Source organism: Myiozetetes cayanensis, unplaced genomic scaffold, assembly GCF_022539395.1.
Source record: "Myiozetetes cayanensis isolate MyiCay16 unplaced genomic scaffold, myiCay2020 scf3, whole genome shotgun sequence".
In the NCBI taxonomy this organism is placed as follows: domain Eukaryota; kingdom Metazoa; phylum Chordata; class Aves; order Passeriformes; family Tyrannidae; genus Myiozetetes; species Myiozetetes cayanensis.
The window spans coordinates 61,035,051-61,051,088 of NW_026087521.1; the positions used below are offsets into that span (position 1 = coordinate 61,035,051).

At 41.4% G+C, this 16,038-nt stretch overlaps 1 protein-coding gene across 15 annotated transcripts in view; it reads left to right on the plus strand.

Moving 5' to 3' along the window:
- Nucleotides 1–16,038, plus strand: part of WNK1 (WNK lysine deficient protein kinase 1) — a 102,433-nt gene that overhangs the window by 60,255 nt on the left and 26,140 nt on the right. For 6 of the 15 annotated variants that reach the window (XM_050325483.1, XM_050325486.1, XM_050325485.1 and 3 more), the window contains exons 8-17: nucleotides 329–513; nucleotides 3,479–3,736; nucleotides 5,483–6,703; nucleotides 9,174–9,245; nucleotides 9,890–10,039; nucleotides 11,088–11,561; nucleotides 12,580–12,861; nucleotides 13,543–13,634; nucleotides 14,185–14,347; nucleotides 14,710–14,826. In XM_050325483.1, coding sequence (XP_050181440.1) covers nucleotides 329–513; nucleotides 3,479–3,736; nucleotides 5,483–6,703; nucleotides 9,174–9,245; nucleotides 9,890–10,039; nucleotides 11,088–11,561; nucleotides 12,580–12,861; nucleotides 13,543–13,634; nucleotides 14,185–14,347; nucleotides 14,710–14,826 — 3,014 coding nt within the window. The remainder of the gene's footprint in view (nucleotides 1–328; nucleotides 514–3,478; nucleotides 3,737–5,482; nucleotides 6,704–9,173; nucleotides 9,246–9,889; nucleotides 10,040–11,087; nucleotides 11,562–12,579; nucleotides 12,862–13,542; nucleotides 13,635–14,184; nucleotides 14,348–14,709; nucleotides 14,827–16,038) is intronic. The other 9 variants (XM_050325490.1, XM_050325497.1, XM_050325499.1 and 6 more) reach the window with 5 other exon arrangements.

A 16,038-nucleotide genomic window follows, 5' to 3' on the forward strand; every position in this document is an offset into this window, starting at 1 on the left:
CATAACAATGTGGAATTTAGGTTTCTATGTCTAGCTCTAACCTTTTATAGGAAACATACTTTATTATTAAATATTTTCCCAAAGCACTTCTGAAATTACTAATTTTTTCTAGCGTTAGGGGAAGGCATATTGATAATAAATTACTGTATCGAGGGGAAAAAGGTAATTTTTTTAACCAGCCTAAATACTACAAAAGTTAAAGTACTCTTAAGCCCCACGTGACATAACACAAACACCAATCTAATTTTGATTGATTATAATATCTTTCAAGTTTTGAAGCCAGATGGCAGTTCTTGACATGCAAGTTTTTTACCTTTAACTTCCACAGTTGATGGGACAGTTGACAGTGGCCTGGGGTCGTCTGTTTACACTGAATCGTGTGTGGGCAGTCAGGCTGTCTCCTATGGTTCCCAGCTTGACCAGTCAGCCTCCAACACTGCGGTCCAGGGATACGCAGCTTCAGTTGGCCAAGTGCAGTCCCAGCAGCATGGAGGATTTCAGCCACCTGCAGGGGTAAGCTGGAATTTGGAGTATTGCAAATGCATGGAGTTATCTGATTTCTGTTGGAAGGTGAGGGGAAAGTCTGCCAGGCCATCTCCCGTGTATGTTTTGTTTTCGTAGGATACAAATTCTGCATGGGAGGAGTTTAGGGGCTTTTTTTGCGAGGTGACGAAGTTTAGAGGGGAAGGTAAAAGGGCAAGGGCATCCTTGTCTTTAAAGTTTTTATTTAATCTGGGGTGCACTTCTGCAGAATGGTGGGTTAGTTTTTTTTATGGATGGAAGTAAAATCCTTGGAATAAGACTATCTCAAGAACGTAAGCGTTCGTGAATGTAAGACTCACTTGGGAAGGTGGTCTGTTTATGTGTATATGAAGTTACCAGAGATTAAGCTGTTGGTGTAGTTTGAAGAAGGGATTAGAATAATTTGAACTACTGTATGAAATTGCTGTGTGTGTTCTGTGAGGCTTTGATTACAGATTTTTGCAGGTAAGAATTTTTTGACTGTTATAGAATGCTGCATGTGAGAACTCCAGACTGAAAAGACCCCACATCCTTGTTCCCAGTTTTATTTCTAGCTTGTGTTGATTTGCTCATCATGCGTATTCCTTTTCCCTGGAAAGTCTGCACTGGGCACAAATACTTTTCCTACTATGTTCATTTGTGTTGCCCTTTTATTTTGGTATGTTTTTTTTCCTTGGTATGTTTTTGGATCTGATAAGAGACTATGCAGAAATCTATTCTAACTCTGGAGTAGAACTTCTGCTACTTTTATATTGTCTTCAGTGGTTCCCTTGTCGTTTGTTTTTTACACAAATAAAAGTCTGAGGCAGAGACATTATGGTATAATGTAATAATACCATAAAGGAGAAGATGTGTCACTTTAGACTGAGGGTCCTCACTTCTTCTGGTACCTGTGGTTGAAGGCTTTGTTGCAGAATCACTGGTGTAACTAGCTTTTTGGGAAACAGGCTGGTATCAGTCACAAGCAAAGCATCTCCATCTCTTTCCAACACACTTAACCTGAGGTGTGTGGTACTGCTAGTCCTTGATGATGAGTTCTTAATCCCTCTAAATAAGCTCTTGTTCTGGGTAAGCTATATTTTGGTATAATCTTCTGAGAGGGGGAGGGAGAACAAGCATATGATAGAGGTTTAGCCAGGCTGCTTATTTTACTGCAAAATGTGCTCATGCTGTATGATGACAACAGTGGTACCAGGAGGCTGACAGAATGGAGTAGAACACTACAGGAACTTCTAACCCTGTTTTGGGAAGACAGGATGACAAATGGAAATTATATTGGCAACTGGAAAAATGGCCTTAATCATAGAACACAATTCAATCAGGATGAGAACAAGGTTCATGCTTAACTGGAATAATCAGCTACACAAGTACAGAATGAGCAATAACTGACTAGGCAGCCATTCTGGAGAATAAAAAAGGTCAGTGATTACACTGTACCACAAACTGGACATGGTCAAAAACATCATGCTGTTGTGAAAAAGGCAAACATCACATTATATGAAATGGTAGTTCTGTTCTTGGCCATTGGTAAGTCTATCCTGGACATCTTGATTGAGTGAATTTGAGGGTGAACTGGAAGAAAATTCAGAGCAGTGTTAAAAAACCCCACCAGAAATACAAAACCCATGGTTTATGTGGGAAGGCTGAGATACTTAAACCTATGAGAGATGAACTTGAGGAGAGAGAAAGCTGTAAAAAGCTGCTATAAAATAGGAGGATGCTAATCAGATCACAGTGTTGTTGTTAGGCAGAATAAGAAATCATAAGCATAAATTTGCTAACCAAAAAAAACCAGCTAAGTACTGTAGTCTCCATCAGTGGAGATGTTTCTGAACAATTTGTATAAATTAGAGTCAGGAGTGATATATAACTTCTCCTGCCTTCAAATAGATGAAGATGTATTTAGTTAACCATTGGAGTTCTCTTATACCTCTCCCAGATTTTTTAGCGATTTTGTAAGATTTCTCACCTCAAAACCCTTTAAAGTCAGATCTCCACTGCATATCTTGACGTTTTGTCTCTGGAGGTCTGTATTTAATTTCAGTTAGTTTAAGAAATTGTGGATTACATCCATAAGAAGCATATAATATCAGAGAAGGAAAATTTGCAGTTGAAGACTGCCTCTTTGTCATGTTTTTATCCATCCATTCATTCATTCATTAAAAAGGCCACAGCAAAACACACACAAAAGGCAATAATAAAACCCCCCAAAACTAACAGAAAAATGCGAATCCCATCCCAAAACTTCATTCTGTTTCTTTGGATTTTGACCTGTGGCCTTCTGGTTTGTGGCAAGATTACAAAATCCTGATGCTTTTATTGGCCCAGCATCTGGAAAAGGCTTGTCTAATTTTACAGAATTTTCCACACATTAAACTGACCCCCCTCCCCTGCAGCTGATGTTGTAGAGGGTGTAATGTGTAAATTTTTATGGTAATGTTTTAGTTAATGAAGAGCCAGCTGCATACATTTAGTCCACTCAGTTCAGGTAGAGGGACTGTCTCAATAGAGGAACTGGGTGAGATGATACCTGTGAACACACACCCACTCCCTAAACTGATCAATGTTTGAAAGCTCATCAGTGTCTAAGTTTTTTTAATCTGTCAGACTACCAGATGCTTTGGGAACACACAGTATGGGCTGCTTCCTTGGCCCCAGAGAAAATACTGTCTGTTCTGCCCTCCACATGTTTCCTGTGAGGGTACCAGGGAACTTCCCACACTGCTCAGTAACCTAGGGCAAACCTGGCTCCTCAGAGGTGCACACAGCCTGTTCCCAGTGTGTGTTGGCATTCATTCAGCATTCTCATATCTTGTTGTACCACACATGAGTCCGTACTGGGCCTCTCATTGTGTGTCTTCATTTCTTCTCTACCTCATTATAGTTTTTGCTGGTTTTGTTATTCTTTTTTTTTTTCCCAAGTGTTCAATTCTTAACTTTTGTTTTCCTCCTTTAGCCTCAACGTGGTCGTAGCATGTCAGTTTGTGTCCCCCACCTTCCTGCTCTTCCCTGTATGTCCTGCATCCCTCTCAGTGCTCCTTGCACCCCACCACCAGCGCTGTCTGCACCTCTTTCTCCTTTCTACCTTCGGACTGTCCCTGAAGAAACCTTTGCAGAAAAGCTTTCTAAAGCCCTGGAAAGTGTCCTGCCCATGCACTCTGCCTCTCCACGCAAGCATCGACGCTCCAGCCTGCCCTCCCTCTCTGTCAGTCCTGTATGTGTTACCATTTGCCTCCTGGCACAGTAAGATAAGTTATCATTAAATACATCCTGGGTTTTGGGCATTTTTAAAACGAGAAAATGAAGAATTGAGTCCTTACACTGTGCTGCTGGAATGCCAAATTTTAAATTTTTTTTCCCTTCTATGAAGCAGTACATTTAAACATTATCAAACAGTGGCTGACCATCTGCTTTTTGTATTTTAGGATAGTATTTACGTAAATTACCCAGTTATACCACAGAAGGTAAAGGGAAGACTATTTCTTATCATGGTCAGAAGAATAGCTTTTTGTTTTTCAAATTCCAAGTAAACACTGAATGTTAATTAAGCCCTGCACAGAACAGTGAGTTTTAAAAGCTCGGTTGCAGTGGCTAGTTATTCTGAAAGCTTTGGCTAGCTGTGACAGTGATACTAGAAATGTAGAGTATGAATACCTTTGAGGATTTTTCTGTAAGTTTTAATCAGAATTGCCACTTGAACTGCTTCTTGATGGGAAGAAGCCATAGTTTCATGTCTTGCAGAAAGTCAGATGCAAGATAGCTTGCAATACAGCAGGTAGTTCCTTTTCAATTTTGAGCTTCAATTTACACAAAATAAGTTTTGAGAAGCATTTTTGTGTAAATGAAGTAAGTGGAACCAGTTTTCAGAATGTAGGAAAAGTACTTCAACATGTAGGGTCTTGGTAATATGGGTCAATATGGAAATTTGCTGCTGCTTTTCCGGACAAAAGGGGCTGGGTAGAAAATAAACAATGTGGAAACAGCAATTGAAAAAGTCATAAATGCCATCTGTCTTGGGCAGTACATTTGCTACTGACTCCTACTTTTTTTTTCCATTAGGGTAGAGAATACATTCTCTCAGCACACTGTAGGCAGAGATGAAAAACTGCAAAATTACTAAATTGTTTGATATTCTTACATAGAACTCTCTTTACTGTGATCTTCCCTACAAATCTTAAATAAGATGAGCCTCATTTGAAGTAGTAAACGAGATGGAGTGGAATTGCCTGAGGACTCTACTCTTACTAAACTTGTGAATGTTTTATTTTCCAGGCGAAAGTTAGGTTTGTTTCAATGGGTATTCATTTTCAGTGTAAAAAGGTGTGATAAAATGGATCAAGAGAGTTAATCAACCTGGGCAGAACCCAAAGACTCTTTGTTTTTATCAGAGGCTTTTGTTTTTATCACCTGTGTGCTGGAATGGTTCAGTTTGATCTCATAAAAGGTTTCTTTTTAGTTCTCTGGATAGCACACAGGATAACCTACACTGTGGTTTTTTGTGTTGGAAAATACTAAGATTTAATGTCATTTTATCTTCTAAGTGCAAATTAGAGGCTCTGCATCGTTGCTGCTCTCAAGTTCTGAATTTCATATTCCACATATGGCAGTGACCTCAGGGGTTTGATTGGATTTCAGCCACTGATCACAATGGATAGGCTGTGGCAATAAATCTCTTTCCATTGTAAGGAGCAAAACTGGTTTCTTTGTGTGAATTATTGGAATTGAACTGGAAAAGCAGCTCTAACACAAGCAAATGTTCCCATTTGTAGCTATGCCTGCCATGGATGTATTTAATGGATATTTACAACTCACCTAAATTTCCTAAGTACTGTATGTTTTTGACCATGAATTGAGTATGAATTCTATGAAGTTACTTCACAGAACTGCCTAGTGAACTGTGCATGTTGATGTGCTTTCACTTTTAATGTATGAATTACCTGTCTTGTTCATGTCAATACAGCCTCAGCATCCACGTGGGGGAACACCAACGTTCCCAGATTCACAGATATTTTTCCCAACCGTTCATGAACGGCCGGTGTCTTTCTCACCACCACCTGTCTGCCCGCCGAAGGTGGCAGTTGCTCAGCGGCGCAAGAGCACTTCATTTTTGGAAGCCCAAACTTGCCACTTCCAGCCATTGCTGAAGACTGGCCAGAGTTTAGTTCCACCTGGTGGTAGTCCCACCAATTGGACACCAGAGGCATTCGTTATGCTGGGCACAGCAGCTCAGAGAGTCGCTGGGGAGCCTCTGCATGTGCAAGTTAATCCTGTGTTTGAGCCAGCTCCTGTCCACAATGACTATAGATCTGGACCAACACCTCCAGAGGATGCTCACTACAGAATGCATCCAGAAGCTGTGTATTTGGTGGGCATGCACTATCCATCACAGGTATCGGAGCAGTACGATCAAGTAGCTTATAACTCTCACGCAACTGAACAGCATTTGAAGCAGGTTTCTGAGTCAAACCATGGGCAAGGTGGTCCTCCACAAAGCTCTGTGTTCGATTTTCAACCGGGGCAAACGTACCTGGCAAGACCCGTTCAGAACCTGAGGCTGGATTCTGGGATGGGTCCCCTTTCTCCATTATCCAGTGTTTCAGCTCCTCTGAGTGCAGACCCTGCTCAGATGACGTTCCACCAGGTGTTTGTTCCACACTCTGCCCCGGCTGTGCTCTCTCACAGTGCTGATGGCAGAGCGAGCTGTGTCTTTGAGTTCCATGTGCACACACCGACCTCTGCCTCGGCAGAAGGGGCAGTTGGACCCCCGCGGGTCTACAGAAGTCGCCGGGGCTCTATGGAGACCAGTCAAGAGGAATCCACTCAAGGCATAGGGTCGCATGGTCGGCTCCAGCCTGTGACAGAGGAGCAGTGTAACTATCTTGGTGCTGGGTTAGCAGGTCCCAGAGGGGGCTCTGCCAGGCGGAGCTGGCCAGAAGGAAGCCCAGAGTACTCCAGTGATTCCTCACAGCTGACTTCCTCTGACACTGGTGATTTCCAGTCTCCTCCCCCTACAGGGGGCTCATCTTCTGCTTTTGGTTCAGACTTCTCATTGCCCATTGTTCAGCTGCCTCAGAAGGTGTTGCAGGAGTCGCAGCTCTTCATCTGCTTCCCCCAGGGAGCCTCAACTCAGCAGGCCTTGTCCACCTCGCTTTCATCAGGACCACCTGCATCCTATCCTCAGGTTACAGGAGCAAACCTGTCCAGAATTTCTCTGCTTTTTATAAGTCATACCTTGCACTTATAAAGGGGAGCCTTACCTGTAGATTTGCTCCTTGTGGTTCTAAGTATTAGCATTCATGGGGATGTCTTTCCACCAGTCTGTACTAGGATCCCTTTACCAGGTTGCGATGAAATAATGAGACGTCAGCAACCATTTGGTTTGTGTTCAGATTTGGCTGAAAATTTGGTAGGGCTTTTGTGTTAAGAGTTAAAAAAAATTCCAAGTGTTCCTCCTGGAACTAGTTGCTTTTTTTGGTGAGAGAGGGCTGGAGGACCAAATTGGCTTTTAATCAGTGATTTCAATGAAATGTATCTTCTCCACAGTTGGAATCAGCAGCGATAGTAAAATTTTCTTTGTGCTTTTGTTGCTGCTCCTTAATTTTAATGAGAGAGTGGTATTTGAAGTTGAACTTTCATATGAATGATGTTTCGTTAGACAACAACAAGGTTATGTTGCTGATTGTCCAAAATGCAAGAGCTTTTTCTAGACTTGGGGAAAGAAAGTGAGAAGAGAGGAGTGGAAGGAGCTGTATTATACACATGTACATGAGTTTGAAATGTGTTTGGAAGAGCTTTGAAGAAACTAAACAGGCCGAGTAGTTAATTAATGGTACAAACAACTGTTGCTAATAGGTATTGCCACCTTATAAGCCTAGAATATGGTGTCCTTTTAAATAACAAAATTGGAGGCCTGAAGCTTAGTTTGGAGGTACATGTTTTATCGGCATATGTGGTATTTGCGCTTGCAATGGTCACTTTTTTTGTACACTGTGACTGTGAGGTGTGTGTGTATATACATTGTGTCTGCACTTTAGGCTGAAAATTCTCATAACTTTCTGTGAAAAGAGAAGGTTTACTTCAAGTAGACTTCTCTTTTACCTCTTCTGCCCGTGGAATTAGGGGCTCTAACTAACTAATTGTAGTTATTGGAGTATTAGCAAATTTGGAATTTGTGTGAAGGAGAATCATTTGCTTTCTGTGGTAAGATCAATAAGTATTCGAGGCTTTCTGTATGGGATAACAGGTGTTTTATTAAAGCAGAAACAGCTTTAATCACTAGTCTAATAGATGGCAATTGCTGTGCTGTTGGAGAACTTGTAGAGTGAATCTGCTACTCCAGAAGTTTGAAAACTACGTGGAGATTTTTTTCTTCATAGACCTTTGTTATGTTGTCAGGAGGTGAATTCTGATGGATTTAAAATACATCTGGAAAACAAAATAAGAGATCATGATTGTTTACAGAATATAAGTTCTGTGATCTTTTATTTAATTCATTAAAAGATGAGAATTTGAAACCCAAACTAAGTCAATATGAACAGATGTTACAGCAGTGGGATATAGCACATTTAGGTCTTAGCCAGTAAGGACCTCAAGCTTCTAAAACAGCAAAGAAAAAAATGGTTCTCTTCACTGGCAGGTCTGCTTTCCCCAAAGTTTCTATAATTAAAAAAGTATATAATTTTAATAAACTTGTTCCTTATGAGCTTCTGCAAGCTTAATGATCACAGCATTAAGGAATTTAAGTAGATATTTCTGATATGATACATATGCACCAGATATGCTTCTTACAAAGGCAGTTCACCAAAGTGGTGCATGCTCAGGGAGCTCATCTGGAGGTCTTTGTCTAGTTTTCTCCCAGGAGCTGATAAAGGAATACAGTTGTCACAAAAATCATAATGCAAATCCTGGGATCTGATCAAAAAATGTCAACCACAAAAATAATGAAAGTCCATTCCATTTTCCTCTGCATCTTCCACATTCATTTGTATGCCACTCATCCATTTTTTTCATTGCTTATTCAAAAATTCTGTCTTAGCTAGAATGTGAACCCCCACATTCCCTAATACCCGATTCTTGGTAGCCTTTGAATGGGAGTGACTCTGGGAATGATTACTAGCCTGTATTTTGACATACCTCTCATAGGAAACTCATGACATGTATGTGTACTGGGTATGTTGTAATTGGTCTGGAATTCTGTATATCTTTGTGCTTGGTGGCTTTTTTTTTTTTTTTAATGGATAGTTTTATTTCCACATACCCTCCTTTTATCACCCCACCTGTGTGTAGAACACATGTACAGATAAAACCTAATACCTCTATTTCCAGTTATCATGCCAAGGCATCCTGCTTTTAAAGCATCACCAGTGGAAGAAGAAGCTGGTAGGCTGATCTGTGTCATGTTGAGGGGTTGCAAAGACTTTCTGTATTGGTTATTGTGGAAGACTTAAAACGAAGTTCGAAACTCTTCCAGATTGCTGTGCTTTGTTCTGGTTGTCATAGTGGAATTTGGCCAGAAGGACTGCTTGTCCAAAAGGACAGCTAGAAACCTATTCCAACCAGATCATTCCAGGCAGAAATGATTTTAATTGCCTGTGGCAGAAACCATAGGGGTTTTTTAAGCTGACTGTTTTTTTTTTCCCCCCCTCCTCCAGACACAGGTGCAAGGCCAGGCAGCCTCGAGCAGTGCATCGGTGCCATCCCAGCCTGCCCAACACACTCAGCAGGTAAGATTGCAGTTCCTAAACCCAGGACTAAAAATACTCTTAACATAGGATTTTGATGACTCTTTTAAGGCCAGTTGACTACCTCTGTCACCCTTCAACCCATAGTTTTGCACAAAAGCAAAGGAATCCTCTCACTGGGAATTCTCACTCAGTCTTAACATGCTATGAGATATGCCTGGACTTTGTGGAATTTATTTTAAAGTCATGTTAATGCTTGTTTTCCCATGCCTGTCTTCCCCAACTTCCACCTGAGCTTGCAGTGGCAGTCCTGTTCAAGGGGAGACGTGTCAAGATTTGCAAGTTAGACTGTCTAGACGGGCAAACTTCATTTTTAGGGTTTCTCCTAATTGGAAATACTTGTCTTATCTTCTGCAACATTCTTTTGTCTTAACTGCCTTTTCTTCCTTTATAGAATCTTCATTCTTGTTCACACAGGTGAAATATTTATGTTGCAAGGTTTGGTGCTGATAATGTAGTTGAATTAGTGTTGCTAATAAGTAATTGCTAAAGTCTAATTGACTTGGCATATTCTGAAGAACCACTGATGTTACTTGGGAGAGACTAAAAAGTAGAATTTAAGTAGGATATGCTTTATAAACCTCTGTAGGGGGGAAATACAACTTCTGCCTCTTTTTTTACTGCAGAGTGCACAGCAGCCAGCCTCTTCCCAACAACCTGGACAATACCAGCTGCAGCAGCCACCAGTTTCTGCTGGCACAACTCCTGCACAAACTGTCTCTCAAACTCAAACTTCACAGATTATGCCAATGCCTCAGGCAGGAGCTGGGACACAGGTAAACAAAATTCTTTCTAGCAGAAGATTTATTTTTTTTTTCCTTCACAGCTGGCAAATTCAAAATTCAAACATTCAGACTTTCACTTTTGTCATCTTTTCTAATGGTTCCAAAACATTCATCTAGGCAATAGTATTGTTATTGTACTGCAGTTGTCAGTTCTGTTGGAAAATGCATTGGAAAACCTTTCACATGTGGCAGTCGTGAGTAATCTGAGGGAGGGTTAGTACTTCCATGCACAAAGATCTTTAAATTGTCAAAAATACCAGGAGGCATATTGATGAATGGTGTGTTGTGAATGGATTGTCAGGAACCTGTCATTTCTCTGTTTCCCGTACGATGTCTATCTTCTGCACCATTATATATTCACTTACTTAGGCAGTGAACCATAGGATTCCTTTCTTCACTCTGTCATCTTTCTTACTCAGCTCTTCTCCTTTACTTCCTGGTCAAGAAGCTTCTGTTACTGAACATTGCTTCATTTTGGCTCATATCTCTGTTGAATGTGTGAGCCCTAATTTTGTTTTTAAAATTATTGTTTTGTTGCTTGTTCATCTAAACTGCCTTTCCAGTTGCATCGTTTGCTGGCTTTAATTGACATATCCCCTGCCATTCTCTGAATGCTGGCACAGTGGATTTTCATCTTCCTCTGCTTTAGTCCCCATACCCAAAGCTGACAGATTTGTTGAAAGATTTGCACTTCTTTCCTGTAAGAAGGCAGGCCTTGGGTCTGAGGACAGAGTTGAGGGGAATTTGATTCTGTTTAAGCGCAAATCAGTGCTTCAGGGTATTCGAACATTGCTCTTTCACCCGCTGTGGGTGTCGGTTTCAAGAGCCTGTTGAGTTCTTCAAGGGAAGTGTTGCAAAGAGAGGACCGCTTGGAACTCCAGCCAGCTTCCCAGCCACTCTGCCAACTGTGCTCCCGCCCACTTTAACAGAGTGCTGTAACTTTGAATAATGCTTTCTTTGACTAATGTGTAAAAACTCTGCTTTCCGCGGCCCTGCTTTAAAAAAAAAAAATCTATCTCTATTTTCTTTACCTCCCCAGCTTCCTGTTTCCCAGCCAGTGCCGATCATCCAAGGCGAGCCTCAGTTACCTGTTGCAGCACCTTCTCTCCCTCAGCCTTCAGTTGCCCCATCAGTCCCCATTGGCTCTCATTTTCTACCCATGGGACAGGCCTTGCCAACTTCTGTGGTTCCCCAGTTCCCAGTCCCTCAGTTGCCTGTAGCAGCTCCTCATGTGACAGTGGCTCAGCCAGGTTTCCAGTCGCTGCCCATTTCAATGGCAGCTGGCATGAACCAGCCATTGCTCACGCTGGCAACGTCTGCTGCGGCAACCGCTGTTCCTGTAGGATCAACCGTTGTCCCTAGCCAGCTTCCCACAATGATGCAGCCTGTGGCTCAGCTGCCCAGCCAGGTTCTCCCGCAGCTCCTGCAGCCAGCTGTCCAGTCCGTGGGATTGCCAGTCAGCATTGGACAAGCTGCTGAAGCTTCACTTCCTGCTGGAGATGCTCTTTACCAGGTATTGTTGCAAACCAGCAGACCTCTTCTCCACATTTTTAGCTGTTACTTTAAGGCATCAGATCTAAACTGTGTTGCCCTGGCCAACTCACTTTTCATAAGAGAGCCATTAAACCACCGACGAATTCTGTTGTGTGGTAAAAACACATTTTAAGGAGGAGAGGAAAAAAAAGTCCTTGGATACCCTGGTGTTTTGAGCCTTTCATATTTGGCACTGGAATTTGTTTAAAATGACAGAATCATAATGCAGGACTTTGTTCAACCGCTGTGTGAAAGAGGACAGCTTTGTGTCCAAGAGATCTGTCAATTTGGAGACAAAGAAAATCGAAACATTTCAACTTTAGAAGTGGGAGATGTGTGCTGGAAACAAAATCAATGGCAGCATGTTCAGCAATGTCAGTATTTTATTCCAAGTCTGGGAAGGGGTGGGACATGGAGTTTCTAGAAATAAGGCAGGCAGCATGGATCTTGAATGTCACGTAAGTACCTGATGCTAGTCGTGAACTGCTTGACTGGTGGGCACAGACTGCTTCAGCTACTTTGTGTGATCACTGTGAAAATGGCAACCTGAATAATGACAAGTGTTCCTTGTTCCTGGGTCAACTCATCCTGAGAGGACAGGAAGAACACAAGACTGTTTTTGCTATTCATCTCGAGAATCAGCAGCACTTTTATAACATTTGAGCAGCAGTTGTTCTGCCTGAAAATTCTTCAAACTCATTTCAAGTCTCAGGCTTTAAAATATTAAGCTGCAAAGGCAGCTGCAAGAGTTGGGAGATGAAGATTGTTTTGCCTAAGACTTGGAAATATGAGTGGGAATTTGCTTGTTCAAGCATGGTGACTTGCAAGCTGGCTGCATGAGCAGTTTGCTCTGCTTCTTTGGAAAGATACTGGGAATGCTTGAATAAGTACAGAAGGTTGGAAGATGCCCCTGGAACTGATGCTTTTTTTCTTTTTACTGTTGTGTTTCCTAATTAGCTCTGACATTCACTGACTTGACTCCCCCATTTCTATTCCAGGGTTTCCCTTCGCGGCTGCCGTCTCAATACCCTGGGGACTCCAATGTCGCACCTTCCTCTGCCGTGGCCTCTGCTAGCATTGCTTCTGCTGTCCTGTCCCCTCCCTTGCCCTCAGATGCAATGGCCCAGTCAGGATATCTCGCTCCTGTTGTGCAGCCGTACGGGGAACAGAACGTTCTAGTTTCCATGGGTAGCATAGGAGGGCAGGTGCAAGTGCCCCAGCCTTCAGTGAGTTTAGCACAACAGGCCTCATCTGCCTCCTCACAGCAGGCAGCTTTGGAGGTAAATATGTGGAATGTAACGTAACAATACATTTAGGATGTTTGAATCGTGCAACAATGTATGTGTGTGGGGAACTAATCCCTTCCCTGCTTGTCTTCAGTTGGAAATTAATATTTCAAATGACCTTTCTCTTACAGCAGAATGTCATGCCAATGTGGGGACCTTGTTGCCACTGGTTGTTCTGTTGGGAAGTGAGTGTGCCATCCTGCAGGCAGAAAGCAGTTAACACTTCACTTCTTGCCAGTCCTATGGACCATTTTTGCCATATCCAAGACAAGCTGCGAATGATAGCCTTAGAGAATCTGTCATTTTGCATATTCCCTGCAGCGTCATTCTTGCTAGGAAGAATTTGAACTGTCTTCGTGTTCTGCATTGGCTTGCCTTTTGCACATTCTGTTAGTAAGACTGTAACTGCATGGCAAACTGTAGTGACACGTGGAAGTAGAAAGGGTGGCTGACTATCTCTCCTCACCCCTCCCCAGATGATGTTTTGCTTCACTGCAGTTTACTCTAGAATCCTTTGTAAATTAGACCTGTCTAGATGCCAGCTGTTTGAAGTTCTAAAAAGGCAGAGCTTTTAGCTTTACAACTGGTTTGGGAGTAAGTTTTGAAAGACTGCTGGGCTACTTGAGGAGGAACTTTATTCTTTGAGAGGTTCTTGATGTAGGTTTCTGTCCATAGGGTTCCCAGGGGGCCTCACAGACTGCTCCTACAGAGACTCTTCCAGCAACACAGCCTGCTCAGTCTACCCCTTTGGCTTCCTCTATGGATAGGTAAGCATTGCTTTCTTTAGATGATGCTTCCATGTGTGATCTTTAGGTATATTTTTTCACCAGGGATATTTTTTATTTCACTGAGGGTGTTCTTAAGGATGTGAGGAAATTAACTTCCTAGAGGAAAAATAGGGTTATGAGAGATGAAGTAAGTTTTGATTTATGGCTGGAGTGTGGAGAGAATAAATAGGATTGTTTGTAATGATTTAACTTCTAGTCTAATTTTATTTTTCATGTCCAGTGGATTGTAAAGCATGTTTTTCTGTCCTTTTGACACTTAAACAGAATTCAGACTCCAAATAGCTTGAAGACATATTCAGAAGATAGATTTGTACAACTCAGCTTGCAAGAGGTGTAGCGAAATAATTGCTGTTAGAGTTTCTTACGTAGAATTTTTGAGTGTTGACAGGACTCCTTTCCTTTAGTCTGAGCTTACACACATCTACTGCTGTGCAGAAGAGAATATCATCTGGTGGGTTAAACTATATTGTTTCAGCTATGGAATGCATGGATACTAATGTAAAAGTGCCTTTTTTTTTTTTTTTTCCAGTGCACATTCTGATGTTGCTTCAGGATTGAGCGATGGCAACGAGAATGTCCCAACTTCTAGCGGAAGGCACGAGGGGAGGGCCACGAAACGTCACATGCGGAGGTCTGTCCGCAGCCGCTCTCGCCATGAGAAGACTGCTAGGCCAAAACTGAGAATCCTAAATGTGAGTGTTTCTTATTTTAGTGACAGTTCAGTAGTGAGCCTCTAAAATTGTTATTTCCTTGCTCTCTGAGCATACAAGCTATCCAGTGCCTTTCTTTTGCTTCTGGAGTCACCATTCTAAATGTCATCTGCTGATATCTGACAAAATTGACTTGCTTAGCTTAGTGGTTCCACAGACTATCGCAGAATATTTGATGTATCCTCAGACAAAAATGGTGCTGTACATGACACCACTTATTAGACTGGAAAGAGAGAGAGAAGAAGTTTGTATTATACCAATACTGTTTCAGTGAACTTTAAAGAAAAAGCCTTAGATTGTTGTGCTTTTGGTTTGAAGTACTGTTTTTTTTTTTTTTGCTTTAGGTTTCGAACAAAGGTGATCGAGTAGTGGAGTGCCAGCTAGAGACACACAATCGGAAAATGGTTACTTTCAAATTTGATTTGGATGGTGATAACCCTGAGGAAATTGCTTCAATTATGGTAAGATACGTTTTAGAGATGTAGAATTGAATCTGGTCTGACTTACTTTTTTCTTGTGTTTTGGAGTTGCTCTTCCATGTAGCATGGTGTGTGTTCACCTTATTGGTACACAAGCACAACTAGAAACTCTGGGCACAGAATGGTGTACCTGACTGACAGTTAACACTGCATGCACAATTCACATAACGATTTTTCAGTTTTTACCTTGGAGCTGAGGTTTTATCAAGTAAATTTGCCTCTTGGTTTTTTGCAGTCTTAATTTTTTTTAAAAGAGCAAACAACTTTTTGGAAGTGTCAGAGTAAAAAAAAAAATTCTGGTTTGTTTTCCAAGAGCAAACGTTGCTAGATTTTTAAAATTTATTCTTACACTTTGAATGTTTTGCCAAGGTTCTGCCCTTAAAAGTAAGGAATGGGAATCACTTTCTGGTTTCTGAAAGTCTGTAGTGGCTGATGTTGCTTCTGTCTTTCTCAAAGGAAAAAAAACCTCTCCATGCAATGTATGATGGCCAAGCATAGAAAATAATCACCCCGTAGAAATATGTTTAAAGGAGAGTACTGTGTAGCATGGACTAGAACATTTTTTTTTTTTTTTTGTGTTTGAACTCTGTTTGGTCTGGTACACTCTACATGAAACAGAGATCGTTTTAAGTGTTAGTGAAGTGAGGGAGGATGAAAAATGCGGTATATTCTGCCAGCTTCTTGGATACCTCTGGTGTGTGCTGGATTTGTACCTGCCTAAAGGAACCAAACCAGTGATTAATAATATGGGAGAAATAATCTGTGACTTTTTAAGAAAGAGGAAGAAGTTGGTTCTTGGCTAAGTACATGTATTGACACTGTAAACAAGTCAATAACATAAAGTCAAGTGCCAAGAAGTACACAGATGTCTGTCTTTGCCTCATACCTAAAGTGATCCTATGGAGGAATAAAAGAGTTATGTTTGATTTAAAAAAATCCAAAAAACTAAACAAGCAAAAACAAAACAAGCACACACAGCCCAAGCAACAAACCCCACAGTATTTGAAGATGAGTAGTAGCAAAATAAGTGAACTGTGCATTCAAAATGCAGTCACATATTTGAAACTGTGCAACCTAAATTAGACATCTGAATCTGGAACATTGTGCTCATGGGTTTTGTGTTGAATATTGAGGAAACTTTTGACTGTAAAACTTTATGGTTTCTTTTTTAATCATTGTACTGTCAGGTGTACC